The sequence below is a fragment of the Xyrauchen texanus genome, chromosome 26 (assembly GCF_025860055.1).
Source record: "Xyrauchen texanus isolate HMW12.3.18 chromosome 26, RBS_HiC_50CHRs, whole genome shotgun sequence".
In the NCBI taxonomy this organism is placed as follows: Eukaryota; Metazoa; Chordata; class Actinopteri; order Cypriniformes; family Catostomidae; genus Xyrauchen; species Xyrauchen texanus.
In genome coordinates this window covers 6142127-6162722 of record NC_068301.1, presented here as the reverse complement: position 1 = coordinate 6162722, position 20596 = coordinate 6142127, and the positions used below count along the sequence as shown (strand labels likewise).

The 20596-nt window shown below is 39.0% G+C and overlaps 1 protein-coding gene and 1 long non-coding RNA gene across 4 annotated transcripts in view; one reads left to right on the top strand and one right to left on the bottom strand.

Annotated features, from left to right (window-relative positions):
• LOC127619772 (syntaxin-1B) overlaps positions 1-20596 on the top strand; it is a 64175-nt gene that overhangs the window by 39523 nt on the left and 4056 nt on the right. Inside the window, exons 4-9 of the mRNA XM_052092756.1 lie at positions 12109-12183; positions 13793-13866; positions 15490-15598; positions 15749-15822; positions 16475-16612; positions 18654-18764. Of these exons, the coding sequence (XP_051948716.1) occupies positions 12109-12183; positions 13793-13866; positions 15490-15598; positions 15749-15822; positions 16475-16612; positions 18654-18764 (581 nt within the window). The remainder of the gene's footprint in view (positions 1-12108; positions 12184-13792; positions 13867-15489; positions 15599-15748; positions 15823-16474; positions 16613-18653; positions 18765-20596) is intronic.
• Positions 10046-11566, bottom strand: LOC127619777 (uncharacterized). 3 transcript variants are annotated; one of them, XR_007967616.1, is made up of 4 exons: positions 11396-11422; positions 11047-11086; positions 10819-10950; positions 10046-10094 (listed from the first exon to the last, which is right to left on the bottom strand). It is a non-coding gene; the product is annotated as an uncharacterized LOC127619777 (long non-coding RNA). The 3 variants fall into 3 exon arrangements; XR_007967614.1 differs by lacking the exons at positions 10046-10094; positions 11396-11422 and adding exons at positions 10170-10218; positions 11540-11566; XR_007967615.1 differs by lacking the exon at positions 10046-10094 and adding an exon at positions 10170-10218.

Genomic DNA, 20596 nt, shown 5'->3' with positions numbered 1-20596 from the left:
TTCAGACTAATTCGTTCAAGTTTGAAAACTCTGTTTTCAGTCTCCGAACGACATTGTTTTCTAAAGTATGCAGTTGTGGAGGGTGTTTTCGAAAGTCTCCGTTATTAGTTCCAGTGTGGATGAGAGCTGTAAAACTGGCAAAATGTATGCGTTTTGAAGCAAAAACGTTTTTGTGTGGATGTGGCCTTAGAAGTTAGAAGGTGTAAGAACGTTAACCTGGGGTTAATTACTAATAAAAACTACAAAACAATACCATAGTATGACCATGGTTTCTTGACCATACCATTGTATAACTATATGGTAATCATTCAGTATAATGGAGCCTGGTCTCATGGACGTGACTGTGGTAACATTTTTGTGAAACGAAATGACATGCTTCGTTACACATTTAGTTGCAGTTTCCTAGTGAAATGTCCATCAGGGGGCGCCAAAAGCGAGTGAAACGGTGTCGTAATCTAACAACGTTTTTCAGTTGAATCTTAGTCAGATTTTAATGAGTTAAATGTACCTCACTAATCTAAAACTTTAACCTTAAACTAATCAATAGTGTCAACAGACATCCTTACCCTAAACCAACACCTAAACCTAACCAGTAGTGTTGAAAAATGAAATACGACATGAAAAGCAGATTTTTTTAAAGCAACCATATCATCTCATGTCTCTCACTTTCGTCTCACATGTCAGCTTGCGTGCTTGGCTGGTTTCGAGCCACGGTCCTCCGAGTCTAAAATCCAAAACTCTATGAGGCTACTGCGGAAGTTATTCACATTGTGTAAATGTAAGCTGCCTGTAATACAAGCATTAAAATTTATATATTTTTCAAATGATGCTTTAGAGTAAAAGTGTTTCGATATCATAACATGAGTGTGTGAGTAAAAGAAATGTAAGTAGGCTCCTCGCCCCTGCCTCCTATCTCCGGCAGGACATGACACAACCGGGCACAACTCCCTCGGACCGCCGGACAGGGCCTACGCCAAAGAGAGAGACATTACTTTCTGTTTTACATTTATCAAATAAATGGCATCTTAAACTTCACTCAAGCTGCGTGTCTTCCCGATAGAACAAAAAATACGCTTTCTAAAGTCATAATCAGCTGTTGCAGTCTTGATTTGTGTGAAAGTCCGTTGCAAAAGTGTTGTTAGAGCAATGTTCATTCTGTGTACAATGGTATAGGTATTACTATCTGATTCCATCATTCGGTACTGTAGTACCTTTGTACTACAATGCTTTATATAAAGGTCCATTTATTGTTTCCAAGTCGAAAGACCCAGAAAAATTCTTTATTTAAAACTTTATTTCCATGCTGGCTAAATGACAATTACGATATCTATTTTCTTATATCACTTTTTTTTTCATTAAGGTGGCGTAGAGGGGCTAGACAGGCCTAACTTAGTTCAAGATATTCACAGGATTGACTCAACTGCTATGGATGAATCTTTAACAGTCTCATTGTGTCAGACACTTTTGTTTCGGTTTTATACTGTATATTATTTACTTTATTTCCAATGCATGGTTTCTTTGTTGTTGCATGCTTATGTAAGAACATTTTCTTTCTATTCTTTCTTTTCTCCTCTCTTTTGCTTTCCCCCTGTCTGTTTTCATCATGCTGCATGAAGGAATCGTCCAAGGAAACCTGTTAAAGTTGAGTGTCTGTCTCAATATCTGTGTCAGTGTGAGCCAGATACTTGAAGAGAAGATGAGGAGGAACACATATTTAAAGACCCCATTAATATACATATATACATATCTAAAAGCTTGTTCTTATAGCCAATAGCCTTAAGTTTACGTCACAGTCGTAAACAACGATTTGCTACTTGCTTTTGCTAGTCAGCAGCAGGTGGTATTAGGGGAAGGGATGTTCTCAATCTAGAGAAGATTTCATTGACAAAAATGTGGATGTAAGTTGGTCTGTTTGCCCAGAAGAAAAAGACTGGAAATTTAATTAAGCTTAAGTTCATTGTAGCAACTTTTAGAGTGCCCAAGCATAAGGCTTCAAGACTAACATACATGGACAGTAAAAGCCAAAAAAAATCTATTTTGATCTAATGGGGTCTTTAAAGGGACAGTTCACCCAATAATGTAAATTCTGTCATCATTTACTCATGATGGAACAACATAAGGGTGAGTAAATGATAACAGAATTATCACTTATGGTTGAACTGTCCTTTTTAGTAAGTAATTATTAAATGTGTTTTAGCTACCTACTTCAGTTCTTCTCCTCGTTTTCTTCTCCTCCAGTTGCAGTTCATGTCGTGCGTTTGTGTGTAGAAACTGTGTTTTTGTTCATTATTGTGCTTGGTTTTTATACATACATATTGCATAACTTGTAAAACCATTCAAGGCTTATTGCCAAGGACCATTTCTCTGTCATCCTACTGAAGCCTTTAAATTCAGTTAAAATAATAAATACAAAAAGGGAAAGATAGACACTGTGCTGCCATTTGTAATTTAGTAGCTGCCTTTCGAATGCCTTGCGTAAGTGTTCAATGGCAGGAAAATTATCTCAGTTACTTGCGAGTTCATAAGTCACCCTTACCTGGGATTAAATTTACAACTGCTTTAGATTCATAACTTAGAGTGTAATACCATCCCCCCCTCACCCCCAAGTGATTTAGCATTATTTTGATCTTGGTATTGCTTCAGTTTCAGGTCACCGCTTATAGAGGTAATCCAAAACATGCTAGCATCAATGGTACTCTGTTAAAGTCAACATGAAAGGTCATTCCGACCCATTTTACTCCCGCAATCTGAAGTATTTAGTTGAAAAATGAATTTTCAATGATAAAAAATGAATGGCGGGACTTGATTTTATCCATAGGGTATTGATTGGATCATGAAAAGGGGGCGTAACATGCCATAATGAAGCCAGGTGGATGGAGGAGAGGGGTTGAAAAGTAAGAGGGATTGTGATGTCACCCGAAATAGAATGTTGTTTCAGAGGTGGGGCAAGTTACATTATGATTAAAGATTACGATTACAAACATTTGTTTTATTTGGAATCATTTGCAGTGATGAATTGTGCACAATAACGTTTTTTTTTTTTTTAAATGTATAGGGTCAATTTTGATTTCATGTTTATCTTCAGCTACTTTGTAAAAAAAAAAAAAAATTACTGGTTTTATGTCATTCAAAACTGTAAAAGACCAACTGAATTTACCCAATACATTTATCGACAGGTTTATGCCAACAACAGTAACATTTATGGGTTAGAATAAGTCAATTGTGACGAGGAAGAGGGCAGGGTCGGGCCGTGACTACACCCCCATCGGGTTAATCAGCAAAGTAGAGGGATAAGTGCAACGGGATGCAGCGGGATGCGGCAGTTAGAGAGAGAGAGCCACATCCAGCTGCCATGTGTGCGTTTGTTCTGTGTGTCTTTTTGTCTAAGTTGAAATAAAAATATTATTCTGACTGTTCAGTCGGTTCCCGCCTCCTCCTTTCCCATTTTTATCCCTGTTACATTGGTGCCGAAATCTGGGAAGGAGGAGTGGTGCACTGTCGAGGGAAGTAGGAGTCGCTGCCAGCTGCCTGGACGCAGAGGAATGGCCACCATCGGCGAGAGGAGAAGAGGGGCTGGCTGCCAGCCACCTAAATGCGGAGGGGCGTTCCATCCACCAGGGATCAGAGGACTTGCTTCGGTCTGCCCGGGCTTCAGCACCAATGTAACAGGGTTAAAATGGTAAAAGAGGAGGCAGGAACCAGCTGAACACATGAATATTTTAATAAGACCTTAAACAAAAAGACACAAATATAAACACACACACACACACACGGTAGCTGCGTGTGGCTGTCTCTCTCCCGAACTGCCACATCCAGCTCGGCCTTATCCCTCTCCTCGGCTTATTAGCGCGATTGAGGTCCAGACTCACGGCCTGGCCCTGCCCTCCTCCTCGTCACACTCCTCCCTCCTTTGCCTCAGGCTGGGGAACTACATGCATGACATCCATCCGTTGCACTTCCGGCTGCGAGAGGGAGTGAGAGAGTGGAGATAGAGAATAAAATTGCTCGCCGGTTCCCAGACACACCTTCGCCTGGTCCTCGACCACTCCTCCACCCTTTGGTGGACAACAACCCTCTGATCCCTGGCGGATGGAACACCCCTCCACATTCTGCCGGCCGGTAGCGAGCCCCTCCTCCCCTTGTAGACGGCAGACGTTCCTCCGCGTCCAGACTTCTTCATCCCTAGGTGGACAGCCGCGGCTGCTCGTTTGGGCAGATGGCAGTGACGAGGACTTCCCGACAGTGCATCACTCGTACTTCCCGGGTTTCAGCACCAATGTAATAGGGATAAAAATGGAAAAGGAGGAGGGAGGGAACTGGCTGAACAGTCAGAATAATATTTTAATTTAAACTTAACACACAGCACAAATGCACACATGGCAGCTGCGTGTGGCTCTCTCTCTCTCTCTCTCTCTAACTGCCACATCCCGCTGCACTCATCCCTCTCCTCCTCTGATTAGCCCGATTGGGGGCAGGGCATGCACCAATGTATATATAAATATATTTAAAGATAACTATGTATAATTATTTCATCATTATATACTGAATTATTGTTATATGAGGTGCTTTCTCAGCAAATATTTGTATATGCGATTAAATGCGATTAATTAATCAGGACACCATGTAATTAATTCGAAAAAAAAATTAATCGATTGACAGCACTAGTTGCTATAAGTGTTCATTTTCAAATGTACAAGTGTATTTGAAGTTCATTGGATTGTCTAAACGTTAAATGCATTTACCACTGGGAGGTGATATGTGGCCAAAAATACCACTTTAAACTCAAGAAATTACCTATAATTTTATGTGCATATCAACAAACAACAAACATAGGGCAGCTGTGGCTCAGGTGGTAGAGTGGGCTGGCTGCTTCCCGATTCCCAGCCCACATGACTCCATGTCCTTGGGCAAGACACTGAACCCCAAGTTGCTCCCAATGGCAGGCTAGCGCCTTGCATGGCAGCTCTGCCACCATTGGTGTGTGAGTGGGTGAATGAGACACAGTGTAAAGCGCTTTGGTAACCTCTAAGGTTAAAAAAGGCGTGATGTAAGTGCAGATCATTTTTTACCAACACTTTACGATCTTTAAAATTTCTGTTTTTTGTAGGATACTAAGTGCGCTTACATGCACACCAAATGCGCTGATAACAATTTTTTTCAAAAACAGACTATGGAAGAAAACATGAGACTTGAAATAATCAGATTATTCTCTGCTTTTGATTTAAAAACGTAAACAGGTATGCGCACAACACTTGCACACAATGGAAAAGCAGCTGGTAAAAGGTGTTTACTTGCAATGCAAAACCGGAGAAATGGGCTAAAATCTACGTGTGCCGATGGGTTTTGCTAAAAAAGTTTATGACATAACAACAAAAAAGTAAAACGTTTTAAGACATCTACATGACCTTACACATTGTTGGCTTATTAAGTATAATCAGTGAACGTTTGTGCATGTAAACACACACATTATATATGTCAAAAGGAGAAAATGTCTTCAACAAACTCTGTAGTATATTTTGTTATACCATTATGTGGTATACATCATATAATATTATTATACTATATTCTGCATATACATATATATGATAATATACCAATGGTTGATGCAATCATTTTGGATCTCTACAAACTGCTGCTTCAAGCAGTGACTTTGCTTTTTTATTATCAACAATTTCATCTAGCCGATAAAAGTCTTCATGCATTTTAAACAGGTTCCACAGGTACACACCAGAGGCACTTCAGTTGTATGTGGCAGCTGCTCACAGAGACAAATAAAATCATATTTATTAACTATTTAAGTGCTGCTTATGGCTGTCATGTTCAATAGTGGGTGTGACAAGAAACATCCTTGTTGGTAAAATCGATCTCTCGACCACATGAGCAAAAAGAGCTGACATGAGACAATGTCTTGTTTTCATACAGCAGTAAAGAGCGGTACAGCATTTAGCCGGCCGTAAGGACAACAACAGTGTAGCAGTGTGCAAATATTAGGATGCTAACTTAGTGCCAGGATACATTTCACTTATGTTAAATTGATTGCCACACCCAGACTACAGCACTTTTAGATCAATTGTTTTACAGAAAAACATGCCTTTTATACCATTTTGTTGTCATCTACATTATAAATGATACATACATATATGATCATTCTTATTATTATTATTATACAATCTGATTTGTTAAAATAGACAGTAAACATTCCAAATGACATTTATAAATGTTGAAATCTAATAAGTGTTTTTAAATTAATAAATACTAAATGTATTTTCTAAAAAAAAGAGAATATGTTTTCTAGATATTGTAAGACGCTGATTTAGAATTCATTTTATGTGGTTTAAGAAAATGGAGTGTGTTCCCAATGAAGCAGGGTCTAGACATGCCAATTTCTTTATGAATATATGTTTCATTAAACTATATGGAGGCATTTACATGAATTCATCTAACTTGATATATTAAATGTATATGTACACTTACTAGGAGGGGCCTGGGTAGCTCAGCGAGTATTGATGCTTACTACCACCCCCAGAGTCACGAGTTTGAATCCAGGGTGTGCTGAGTGACTCAAGCCAGGTCTCCTAAGCAACCAAATTGGCCCGGTTGCTAGGGAGGGTAGAGTCACATGGGGTAACCTCCTCGTGGTTGCTAAAATGTGGTTCTCGTTCTCAGTACAGGGCTGTGCACGCAGACCTCAACACTCAACAAAAGGGATGTTTATTTTAATTTTTTATCATGAATAGGTAATTTTGAGTAAACTTGACAAAACTTAACAACACAAGAAGTACCAAACATAACAGAAACATCAACAATAAAAATGGTGTAAATAAACTTGCAAACCAATTTATTCAAGCAAAGTAACATTTACTTGTTTTATTTACCTGTAAAAAAATATTTAATACACATCACAAGGTTTACTACTTTAAGATTAATACATGATAATGCATTGGAAAAAAACAAACAATCATGAATATTATTTACATATATGCTAGAACATTCTTTTTTTCATTCATTAAATTTGTCTAAAAAATGTTTTCAATGTAAAAAGTACTTAATAATATCTGCTATGTTTACGTAATTTGTTTCTCAGTGTAACGCATTCAGACAGTCATTTTACGATATTAAACCCCGACAGGATGTTCAGGTCTTGTATCACCCTGAGGGGGTTATTTTGCGATAATGACCAGCTGATATTATCCTACTTATTACACAGCTACTTAGCAAATAAATAAATAAATGGACATTACAAATTTATTTTTATTATGTGAGAAGAAAGCAAGGAGTGATACAAGAGAAGTAAAAGCAGCACAGCTACTCGGTTGCCTTGAACAGTGGCCTTATGCAGTTTAGCACTCATTATACAAAAATATCTGCCCAAAAAAATGCTCTGATTGACCAATCAGAATCCCAAGTTTTCCTTAGAATGTAGTTATAATAGAATATATATATATATATATATATATATAAAACAGTTAGTTCCGGTCCTCAAATCTGATTGGACGAGAGAAGTTCCATGAGCACTGATGGTCTGCAGGATCAGCACTCAGACGCTTCACTGTGTGTGTAAACTAAAGTGTAAGAGTGCATATCTGTTAGGAGTCTTTATTTTTGAAATTACTTATGTTAGCCAGCAGGTGGTGGCTAAAGATAATTTTTGTGTGTAATATGAGCCAGTTGGTGATGTAAATTGAATCCGTTAGTCATTGTTTACATAGAACTGCGCTCCATGATCGCTCATATTACCGCTACATTACTTAAGCAAGGACATTGTTTTAAAAGGCTTTAAATGAACAATTTCAGGATTAAGGCTTATCATAGCTGAGAGACACTCCAGACTGTTTGATTACAGAACTCGAGGTGCTTACCGAGTTTCCACATTGGATACACACTGTTTAAAATGGCTAGAGGACATCGCTGTTTCTATAGTGAATGACTCTTGCGCGGCTACCACGAAATAGAGAGAAATACCCCTGCTTGGACGCTATTTTTCCACTGAGAAAGATGACCTTCAGAAATCTGACAGCATCTCTGCTTGGGTGTGGCAACAGGTGATCGCACACGCTGCATCTCTCTCTCTCTCTCTCTCTCTCTCTCTCTCTCTCTCTCTCTCACTCACACATGTGTAACAGGAGCCAGCTGGTAGGTAGCTGTGCAGTGTGTAAACCTCACTCTCCTGACCTCAAGAGGTGCACTAGCGACTGATGCTAGAGGCTGTAGCCTTTAGCCTCCTTGTTAGAGCATCCGCCTCCCATGCCGGAGACCTAGGTCCGAGTCCCGTACGGAGCGGGTAGAACAAGAGCGTCACATTGGTGCTGTGACTCAGGACTTCAGTCAATGTGGTCGAAGATCATCTAAACATCGGACCGGCGGGCCTGTCTTCATTCTTCATTAAACAGGACATTCAGCTAAGCTTTGAAGTTATTCCAGGAGTAAAACAAAAAACAAAAACAAAGGTCACACATGCACACACATCCATCCGTCTATCCTTGTTTATCCATTAACTTGTTAGAAACAGCACAAGCTGTGATACTATTATATGTATATATATATATATATATATATATATATATATATATATATATATATATATATATATATATATTCTGCTTGTATATTTGACAAAAACTCCTAGGAAAATTTTTGCTCAAACATGAAATGACACTAGTATATCCTTCAAAATGACAATCAGTGTGATTGATAACTGTGCACAATGTGTAGATGTATAATTTATCACCCCTCCCCCACAATCAACCCACCATCAAACCCCTTGAAAGTGATCAATATGCGTCAGAATATTGATGACCATGCACAGACGTGTTGAAGTGTGGGGCTCGTATAATTACTAAATCCTCAACTCTTATAATCTTAAATCATTTATGTGGTGGTATGTGTTTCCAAAATGTTGTATGCGGTTTAGGGAATTAAATATGCATGACAAAAAAGGTTCAGTAAGTTAGTGGGGCAGAGTGAGTTCATTTGGTTTTTTCACAGATCTTATGATCATTATGAGCTGGATCACGTAATCGTTTGACTGCTACTGCCCATGTTCTAGATCTTATCTGTAAGTACATGTACTACATAACTTTAAGTCCACACAATTGAAATTGGAGTGGCTTTTTGTATGTGTCTGTTAGGTTTAATGTCATCTATATGCTAGTGTACTCTTAAGAACTGATGAAAGTATCTTTAGTAGATATACACATTTAAAATGTAGTCTTTCTTTTCTGAGGAAACGAACCGAACATATTGATGACATCATCAGGCACTCACGGGCATATCCACATTTTTGTCTAATGCAATGCTGTCTAGAATGAGGACTAGCAATAGCAAGTAGCAAATTATGGATTATAGCTGTGAAGTGAACTGAAATAATTTCGAGCCATCTAATATTGTATATCCTGCAGCAACTTCCTGTTTCAATAGGAAATACATCAAAACAGGAAAGAAAAATCTGTTCGTTATGTGATTTTTTTTGTGGTCAATAATATGCAGACAAAACTTGAGAATAATATTTCACCCAATCGTCATTTGTAAGTGCATTATTGTATTATACTTCTTAATAAATTCATGATTGCTCCCTGGTGATATAGCGATGTTGGCATTAATACTCGTAGAGGAAGAAATGTCATGGTCATCAAACTTTCATGGCTGGAGAGATGAGAGAAAGTAGCGAGGGATTGAATTAGTCAGAGGGAAAGGGAGTGTGTAGGTGGGGAGTTGAAAAGGCTGAGCTGGTGTCCAAGGAGTGAATGGCACTGCAGTAACTATCAATCAACATATGACTGCAGCCTGCAGTCTCAGTCTGCACACACTTCCACCGTTTACCGGAGAACACTCATTTTTCTCTTTTAAAGAATGAGCACACAGCCTGTGATATTTTCAAAGGTTAAAGTATAAAAAAAATGTAATGATCCACTGTACATTCACATCTGATCACTATCTATCTATCTATCTATCTATCTATCTATCTATCTATCTATCTATCTATCTATCTGTCTATCTGTCTATCTATCTATCTATCTGTCTGTCTGTCTGTCTGTCTTCCATATGACCTATCTGTGTGTCTATCTGTCTGTCTGTCTGTCTTCCATATGACCTATCTATCTATTTATCTATCTATTTATCTATCTTTCTATCTATCTGTCTGTCTGTCTGTCTGTCTGTCTTCCATATGACCTATCTGTGTGTCTATCTGTCTGTCTGTCTGTCTTCCATATGACCTATCTATCTATTTATCTGTCTATCTGTCTGTCTGTCTGTCTTCCGTAGGACCTATCTGTCTGTCTGTCTGTCTGTCTGTCTGTCTGTCTGTCTGTCTGTCTTCCATATGACTTATCTATCTGTCTGTCTGTCTGTCTGTCTTCCGTATGACCTATCTATCTATTTATCTATCTGTCTGCCTGTCTGTCTATCTGTCTGTCTGTCTGTCTTCCGTATGATCTATCTATCTATCTGTCTGTCTGTCTGTCTGTCTTCCGTAGGACCTATCTATCTGTCTGTCTGTCTGTCTTCCGTATGATCTATCTATCTATCTATCTGTCTGTCTGTCTGTCTGTCTGTCTGTCTGTCTTCCGTATGACCTGTCTGTCTGTCTTCCGTATGATCTATCTATCTGTCTGTCTGTCTGTCTGTCTGTCTGTCTTCCTTATGACCTATCTATCTATCTGTCTGTCTGTCTGTCTTTCATATGACCTATCTATCTATCTGTCTGTCTGTCTTCCATATGACCTATCCATCTATCTATCTGTCTGTCTGTCTGTCTGTCTGTCTTCCATATGACCTATCTATCTATCTGTCTGTCTGTCTGTCTGTCTTCCATATGACCTATCTGTCTGTCTGTCTGTCTGTCTGTCTTCCGTATGACCTATCTATCTATTTATCTATCTATCTATCTGTCTGTGTGTCTGTCTGTCTGTCTTCCGTAGGACCTATCTATCTATCTATCTATCTATCTATCTATCTATCTATCTATCTGTCTGTCTGTCTGTCTGTCTGTCTTCCGTATGACCTATCTATCTGTCTGTCTGTCTGTCTGTCTGTCTTCCATATGACCTATCTGTCTGTCTGTCTGTCTGTCTGTCTTCCGTATGACCTATCTATCTATTTATCTATCTGTCTGTCTGTCTGTCTGTCTGTCTGTCTTCCATATGACCTATCTGTCTGTCTGTCTGTCTTCCGTATGACCTATCTATCTATCTATCTATCTATCTATCTATCTATCTATCTATCTATCTATCTGTCTGTCTGTGCTGTCTGTCTGTCTGTCTGTCTGTCTTCCGTAGGACCTATCTATCTATCTATCTATCTATCTATCTATCTATCTATCTATCTATCTATCTATCTATCTATCTATCTGTCTGTCTGTCTGTCTGTCTGTCTGTCTGTCTGTCTTCCATATGACCTATCTATCTATCTGTCTGTCTGTCTGTCTTCCATATGACCTATCCATCTATCCATCTATCCATCTATCTATCTATCTATCTATCTATCTATCTATCTATCTATCTATCTATCTGTCTGTCTGTCTGTCTGTCTTCCATATGACCTATCTATCTATCTGTCTGTCTGTCTGTCTGTCTGTCTGTCTGTCTGTCTGTCTTCCGTATGACCTATCCATCTATCCATCTATCCATCTATCCATCTATCTATCTATCTATCTATCTATCTATCTGTCTGTCTGTCTGTCTGTCTGTCTGTCTGTCTGTCTTCTGTATGACCTATCTATCTATCTATCTATCTATCTATCTATCTATCTATCTATCTATCTATCTATCTATCTATCCATCTATCCATCCATCCTTCCTTCTATCTGCTTCACATATGAAACATTTTCAAACTATAGGTTGTCATCTGATTGGCTCCATAACCCCTCAGATGTCTATAAAAGACTTGTTTTAGACTAATTTAAAATTACACCAGTAGGTTAATGAGGAAGTTTATTTATCACACGTTTAATTATGTAAAGTAATGCATATATGGCAACAGTGTGTTGTCACCTGACTTTGTACTCAATATATAATGTAACTAGTGCTCTTTACTGTAATATAAAAAATGTAACATGATATGTATTTACAAGACTTTTATTTTGTATTCCCTTGTATTTGTGTTCGACAGAGACCAAGCAGGAGTTGGAGGACCTCACAGCTGACATTAAGAAGACAGCCAATAAAGTGCGCTCTAAATTAAAAGGTATAAATCCAGCAATTTTAACACTTTTATAACTGTATATGCTTATTTTCAGGAAAAATAGCCACAATAGTGAATATTTATGTACATTTGAGCAGTTATAGATTTAATATTGTAAAACATCAAAGTGTGTAATTTCTGCGCTAACAATCGAAATGCACATAGGTCCTCTGTTTTCTATTAGGTATGCAATTGGTGGGCAGTGTTGGGTGTAATCTAATTACAAAGTAATTAATGGCTGTAATCTAACTACTTTTTTAGTACAAAACGTTGTGTAGCACATTACATTTAAATTACTCTAATCAGATTACAGATACTGACTTTCAAATAAGTTAATTAGTTTTAATTACTTAGGTTACGCATATTTCTAAACAGTACCGCCGCTCCCTATAAGCAGACTACACAGTCTGCGTAGGGCACCAACTCCTTAGCGGGGCACCATCTTACCCTAGGAGGGCACCAGAAAGTCCACCGGCTACCGTTACTTGCACGTTATATGTTATTCAAGGACCCCGAAAACAGTTGCGAAACACAGATGATCGCTTCGCACTCATATTATAGCTATCTACTCACAAACTAGTTTGATAATCACACGTAATTAGTAATTAGTCATTTGTATTGGATTACTTTTCTTTAGTAACTTACCTAACACTGTTGGTCATTCAAACAGATAGTCCCGCCCCAAACTCACAGCATTGCTTGAGTCAGTATTGCAATTTTAGGCTGGTTGGAATGCTCAAACAAACAACATATTGATAGCACCACAGAGACCCAGTGCTTATACTTTTCCGAGATATCAACCTACGCATGGCTTACTTACACTTGTCTCTGCATATTAAGCTGAGGTAGGAGAAAGTATTGTAACATCTGAAAAATGACACACTTCACCTTTAAGATCTAATAATATAGCACTACGCACACAGTGAAAATGTCACCTTGTTACATCTCACAAATGTTCTTAAAATTATATTTTACTCTTTTAATTTAATGTGTGAGAAATATAAAAGTCCAGGTCTATTTGCAAGTGCAAATGAAGTTAAGTCATCTAAAGCTCCTAAAGCGTTCCTCACGTAGGCAGTGCTAATTTAGACATGATCTTTCATTCAAAAAGCTACCTGAGGCAAAGTGAGCAATGCATAGAAAATTCTTCACAAGTAGGGGGTGTGACAAATCTCATTTGAAGCAGGGCTGGACTAGTAATCTTGCATACTGGTCATTTTCCTGGTGGGCGACGCACTTTTGGGCCGATCAGGGGCGAAATGGCCATCGGTAGGACAGAGCGCGCCGGTGTGCCAAAACGTGCCTAATGGGCCGTGATAAGCAAAAATGAGCCGGCACGTTATGCTGAACGGACCACAAAACGGCGCTGCGATATGCAGAAAAGTACAGCGAACACCCATTACCCCCCAACCCCATTCATCAGGGCGGGACAAGTAGCTGAATATTAGGGAGGGGTAACCTGGTAACCATGCTTTGGCTGCTGCTATATGATATGCCAGTCAATCAAGTGTGTTGAGTAGGTAACATTTCCTATGCTTAAAATTATTCATAAACTTAAATTTGGCATAGGAACAAGGTCATTTGCTAAAACAGTTTTTTCCCTGTGTTTCAGCAATCGAGCAAAGTATCGAGCAGGAGGAGGGGTTGAACAGATCGTCTGCAGATTTGCGAATCCGCAAGACGCAGGTATGTGAACATTTTACAGGGTCCGAATTTTGGGTGGATCAGGTCAAAAATGCCACCAAAAATTACAAAAATGCCCTTAAAATCTCAAATGTGCACTGAAAAAAACTTGGAGTGCAACCCAATCGCATGAAAATTCGTACATATTTTTATGAGTTGGCTATTTCATATGATTTCGTGCGAGTTTGTTCGTATAAATTCATACAATTTCATCACGTGCAAATGCCTGGATGTCTAATGCGGAAGTAAGCGCGAGTTCCGCACACAAGACGTTAAGAACATACTTATTAATATTATCCCCTTACCTAAACCACTTATTTAAACCTAACCAATCAGCAGAGTGTATAAACATGATAGAAAGCTGTTGTATGTGACAGAAGCAAGTAAGTGACGTGTATTAGATGGAAAAGATGCCCAGCGACGTCATTGGCTGTAGTGCAGTCGTACGATATTATACGAATTAATCAAATTTAGAAAAGTACATTTTACAGACCACATTTTCAAGTAAAGGCTACACACAATTCATGGTGGCTTATATTAGAAATTCTAAAAGCAAAGTTTACTTTGCAATACTTTGTTTTAAGTTCATTTTAGTGATGGGTCATTCATGAACGATTCGTTCATTTTGAACTAACCTTTTATGTGACTCAGAAGAACGAGTAGTCTCAGAGAGTGATTCGTTCATTTTGTGTTGGCTGTGCATGCACATTGGGCAACCTCCATTAATTTGTGTGGGGAGTGGCCGAGGACCAAGCAAAGGCGTATCGCAGAACCGGCCAGAGATTGCTTTTTTTGTTCTCTCTCCCTCCCACTGCCGCTCCACATTGGCTTTTCCCTCTCTTTTAAATTTTACTGTGTTTTTTGTGGGGTACTTCGCTGTCACAGTGAGTACCCAGTGTTTTTAATTAATATTGTTGTTTCCCTCCCCCCATCCCCTCCCAGATTCAGGAAGGTGGGGATGACCCGGGGAAAGAGGGGGTGGGGGGCTGTACGTCATGCCGGGGGCTCCCCGACCTGAAAGAACGAGGGAGGAATGTGGCAGGGCGGAGGGCGGGGTCAAATAGACATATGGGTGATGTATGTGTGGCATCAGGGGTGTTTTTCGGTTGCTTTGCTTAGTTCTCTACTTATGAAATTAGGGAAAAAAATCTATTCAAAAAGTTATTCACTTGGGAATAATCAAGGATGTGGTCAAGGAATATTCATGACTTTGAAAGTTTTATATAAGTCATCACGTTGTGATTCTCTAAAATGAAATCAATGAAATCAATATTCAACAAAATGGTAAAAAAAAAAATATATATATATAATTAAAAAGTCTGACATTCAGGATATTCAGTATATTCTTTGAAAGGCAGAGACAATCACACTTCCTGTGACCTCTGCCCTCCCACTGAGCAGAGCTGTGAAACACCCTCCTTAGTGCCATCTGCTGTTTAGAAAGAGAACAAGCATGGTAGCCTCTCAAACTGCTGTAAAAGCAGGACCCTATTTTCACACCGATCACACTTAGCCCACAATATTATCCTGAGCCGCCTACTGTTTGCGAGAACACTCACATCACGATCTGCTAAATGGACCCCCCCCATTATCACATCCCTAACCCCCTCTACCTTATTCCCACAGCATTCCACGCTGTCACGCAAGTTTGTGGAAGTCATGACGGAGTATAACACTACGCAGTCCAAATATAGGGATCGCTGCAAGGATCGCATTCAGAGACAACTGGAAATTAGTGAGTTTCACAAGCACGAACACACCCACACGCACAAATACAGGCTAAAAAGGATCCTCCATGTTACTGGAAAGTAGATTTAAAACCTTTTAAAACGCATTATTAAATATAGACATAATGATACCATATACTTCTAATACCTTTAATTAGCTGGCAGAACAACTACCAATGAGGAACTGGAAGACATGTTGGAGAGTGGGAAGCTTGCCATCTTCACTGATGATGTAAGTTAAATAGTTGACAAAAAAAAACATTTAAAAATTTAAAGGAACAGTAAACTCAAAAATGACAATTTTGGCCTCATGTTGTTCTAACCCTGTATTATTTTCTTTCTTCCATGAAGCACAAAAGGAGATGTTAGGCAGAATGTCAGAGCGTCTGTTGTCCATACAAGGAAAGTGAATATTGATTCATACTGCCAAGCTCCAAAAAGGACAAAAAAGCATAATAAAAGTATCATAAATGTAGTCCATATGACTTATGTGCAATATTCCAAGTCTTCAGATGGCTTTGTGTGAGGAACAGTCACTTTCCACATTTATTTTATGGAAAAAGAGCATCTCATTTTGTGTTTCACTGAAAAACAAAATAATGTGAGGTAGGAATGACTTGAAAGTGAATTCATAATTAAAATATACAAATATGTTGTGAACTATTCCTTTAATTTGACTATGAATTTGACCTTTGTATATGTCTTTGGTGTCTGTTTTTACTGTATTTGTAACAGAATTATATTTTGTATGGAGTCTTCTAGGAGTGAACCATCCTTGCTTGTTGTGCAAATGCCTGTTTAATAGCAGTTACTTGTAAAACACAGAACTGAATTGCTGATGACCTGCTGCTATTAACCTGTTTCTCAAATTCTCTCTTGAACAGATCAAAATGGACTCCCAGATGACCAAACAGGCTCTAAACGAGATTGAAACCCGGCACACTGAGATCATTAAACTGGAGAACAGCATCCGTGAGCTGCACGACATGTTCGTGGACATGGCCATGCTGGTGGAGAGCCAGGTAGAACAAAAAAATCTAATGCAGCGATTTCCAAATGTCATTTATTTGCACCCATGAAGGGCACTGCGGAAAGGGCTATTCGTGAGGTCCTTTCAAACCCAAGTGAGCAATGGAAACCCTTTACAAAGGTCCCTTCCACCAGGCTGTTAGCAAAGGATCGTCACTTTAAGAAAGTAATTTTGGCAATTTCATTAAAGTTAATGTTAAGCTTAATTAAAGGAATGTTCCGGGTTCAATGCAAGTTAAGCTAAATCGATAGCATTTGTGGCATAATGTCACATTTCTTTGTTTAAACCCTCTAAAAATTGGCCATGTTCACTTCCATTGTAAATGCCTCACTAGAACCTCCATTTTTGCTTTTTATAAGAAAAGGAGGAACGAGTCAAAAATGATTTTTGAGGTAATCGACAGTAGGCCACAAATGCTGTTGATTGAGCTTAACTTGTATTGAACCCAGAACATTCCTTTAAAGTTAAGCTCTATCAACAGCATCTGTGGCCTACTGTCGATTACCTCAAAAAATAAATGGCCTACTCACTTTTTGGCAACAATAAGCTTGCAGCTTTGAAATATGTATATTTTGTATTGAGCCAAGAGGTTAGCATGTGACTTTTCGATCTTCTATTGGTCACACGTCCTCTCATCATATGGATTCGCAGTTCAGAGTTCAACGATTCTGAACTTTCCTCTGCCGAGTATTGCAAAATTTCTTTGCACAAGCTCCAGTCACCATCAGAGTGAAGGGGGTGTTAAAATGGCCTTTTAACATGTAAGACTTTGGGGCAAGCGTGCAACCATTGGTAAGTTTATATGATAAGATTTATAGACCACAACAGATTGGTTCTGGAAGTAAAAATCCCATTTATTGTTTCTATGGTAGGGTAGATAGATCTACCGTGAGCTCCGAGGTTGTTGATCAATGGTATATGCTTCAGCTCAGTTTTTAAAAAATTGTGTTTAATAGCAGAATCATTGGTGAAGTACTACACTACCCATGATCCTGAGGGGGAAAATCCAACAATCACAGAATCACCATTTATAAACCATGGCAAAAGAGCTCTGAAGCGACCACCCACTCCCATGATGCACTGTGAATTATGCAATCGATTCGTTCACCCTACACTCTCAAACTACATATATATTTCTATATCTTAATATTTTGCTCTCAACAGTTTTATATTTTTCCAAATATTACATAATTCATGGGATTGTAGTTCATTCCCACATTAAAGACTCATTTGTCTTTTTGTCCAATGTTCAAATACTTTTTGGCCTCAATTCTTGAACTCGTTTATTTTATGAAATCCCTGTGAACAAAATGAATGGGAAACATACTTCCAGAACCAAGATGGCTGAAAAAGTGGGCGGGCAATGTTGCGACTTACTGCCACAACAATCTTAACAGCTATAAACAAAAATGTTGCAGCTACGTATATCATCAAGGTAACATTCCCATTTTAAAATAAGCTGTCAGTGACGTCTTCGTATAGGGTGTACCAATAAGACCGCCATGCCTTGAACCATTTAGATTCAGTCTATAGGGGACAGTGATGCTTACATGATCTTTTTTCATTACTGCATGACCAAGGCCATTGGAAACTGTTTACGTGACATTATGAATGGCATTATTTTAAGTTACAAGGACAGTTCCCCTGGTGCGACCTGGGGTTAAATGCCTTGCTCAATGGTGATCCTCGTGTATGTGCCCTTGAGCAAGCACGATAGAATATGGTTGGTTCGAACCTGCCACTTTTTGGTTATCTAGAGTAGTAACTCTTAGGGTACATCAAGCACAAAGATTGAAATTGATGAGTGGGCCCAGATGAAATCTGTAGACTTTTGCACCTTTTCTGCACTGATTTTGAGGGGAAATGTGGTACCACGGTAAACATGGTAAAATGTGTTAAACAGCTGAGAGTACTACAGTTTTATTGGAGAGTTTAAAGCATAATCAGATACTAATTAAAGTATCATAACTAATTAAATATAAGTGTGTTGTTTCAACATTTTTGTTTCATGTACCTGTGTTTGTCATTTTCAGGGAGAGATGATTGACAGAATTGAATATAACGTGGAACACTCTGTGGACTATGTAGAGAGAGCAGTTTCTGACACCAAGAAGGCTGTCAAATACCAGAGTCAGGCACGCAAGGTAAGACATGAAAATTGCTGTTCCTCTCAGCTGTTACTACTGACGTCTTTATATGCCCTTTATGTATAATGATTCATGCTTTCAGTACCTAGAGGGTATGCTGTACAAGAGCTCAGTCATAAGTTGTCATATACCAAGTTTAACAAAAACAAGAGGAGCATTTTGAAATGATCCCTAAACACGGTTTAACTATGACTTAAACCAGTGGTTCTCAACTGGTGGGTTGCAACCCAAACCTGAGCCACAGGTCGGTTCTGAAAGGTTAGTAGACAGCTAGGAAAATCAATGCTTAATGCGAATAATGAAAAGCAACCAAACCTATAATTGTGCATTTAATATTTGTTGTTGCCTTTTGTTGTTGGCGTCAGAAGTCTATACTTCCAATCAAACACTACACTATTTGGGCACAAACTCACAAAATCTCTTGGTAGAGCCTAGCCAAAATTAGCAGATGCATTAAGTGCCCACATCCTTGAAAACGATGAACAAACCAATGCTCGGTATATATTCAGTATATATATATATATATATTATATATCAAATAATGTAAAGAAAGCAAGTTCTTATTCATTTTTAAACATATTCTTGTTTTATTTGCATTATTCGAGGTCTGCAAACACTGTATCTTTTTTGTGATTTTGACCAGTTGTCATTTTCTGCAAATAAATGCTCTAAATTACAATGTTTTTATTTTGAATTTGGGAGAAATGTTGTCAGTACTTTATAGAATAAAACTAAAATATTAATTTTACACAAACACATACCTATAAATAGTAAATCCATAGAAACTGATCATTTTGCAGTGTTCTCTAATTTTTCCAGAGCTGTATTTACAGTGCATCCGGAAAGTATTCACAGCACTCCTCAAAATTCTACAAACAATACCCCATAATGACAACATGAAAGAAGTTTGTTTTTGAAATCTTTGCAAATGTATAAAAAAAAAAAAAAAAAGGTATTCACAGTCTTTGCTCTATTCTTTGTTGAAGCACCTTTGGCACCAATTACAGCCTCAAGTCTTTTTGTGTATGATGCTACAAGCTTGGCACACCTATTTTTGGGCAGTTTCTCCCATTCTTCTTTGCAGGACCTCTCAAGCTCCATCAGGTTGGATGGGGAGCGTCGGTGCACAGCCATCTTCAGATCTCTCCAGAGATGTTCAATCGGGTTCACGTCTGGGCTCTGGCTGAGATGTCCCGTAGCCACTCCTTTGTTATCTTGGCTGTCTGCTTAGGGTCGATGTCCTGTTGGAAGATGAACCTTCGCCCCAGTCTGAGGACCAGAGCGCTCTGGAGCAGGTTTTCATCAAGGATGGCTCTGTACATTGCTGCAGTCATCTTTCCCTCGATCCTGACTAGTCTCCCAGTTCCTGCCACTGAAAAATATCCCCACAGCATGATGCTGTTACCACCATTCTTCACTGTAGGGATGGTATTGGCCAGGTGATTAGCGGTGCCTGGTTTCCTCCAGACATGATGCTTGCCATTCAGGCCAAAGAGTTCAATCTTTGTTTCATCAGACCAGAGAATTTTGTTTCTTATGGTCTGAGAGTCCTTCAGGTGCCTTTTGGCAAACTCCAGGAAGGCTGTCATGTGCCTTTTACTGATGAGAGGCTTCCGTCTGGCCACTCTGCTAAACAGACCTGATTGGTGGAGTGCTGCAGAGATGGTTGTTCTTCTGGAAGGTTCCCCTCTCTCCACAGAGAAACACTGGAGCTCAGTCAGAGTGACCATCGGGTTCTTGGTCACCTCCCTGACTCAGCCCTTCTCCCCCAATCACTCAGTTTGGCCAGGCAGCCAGCTCTAGGAAGAGTCCTGGTGGTTCCAAACTTC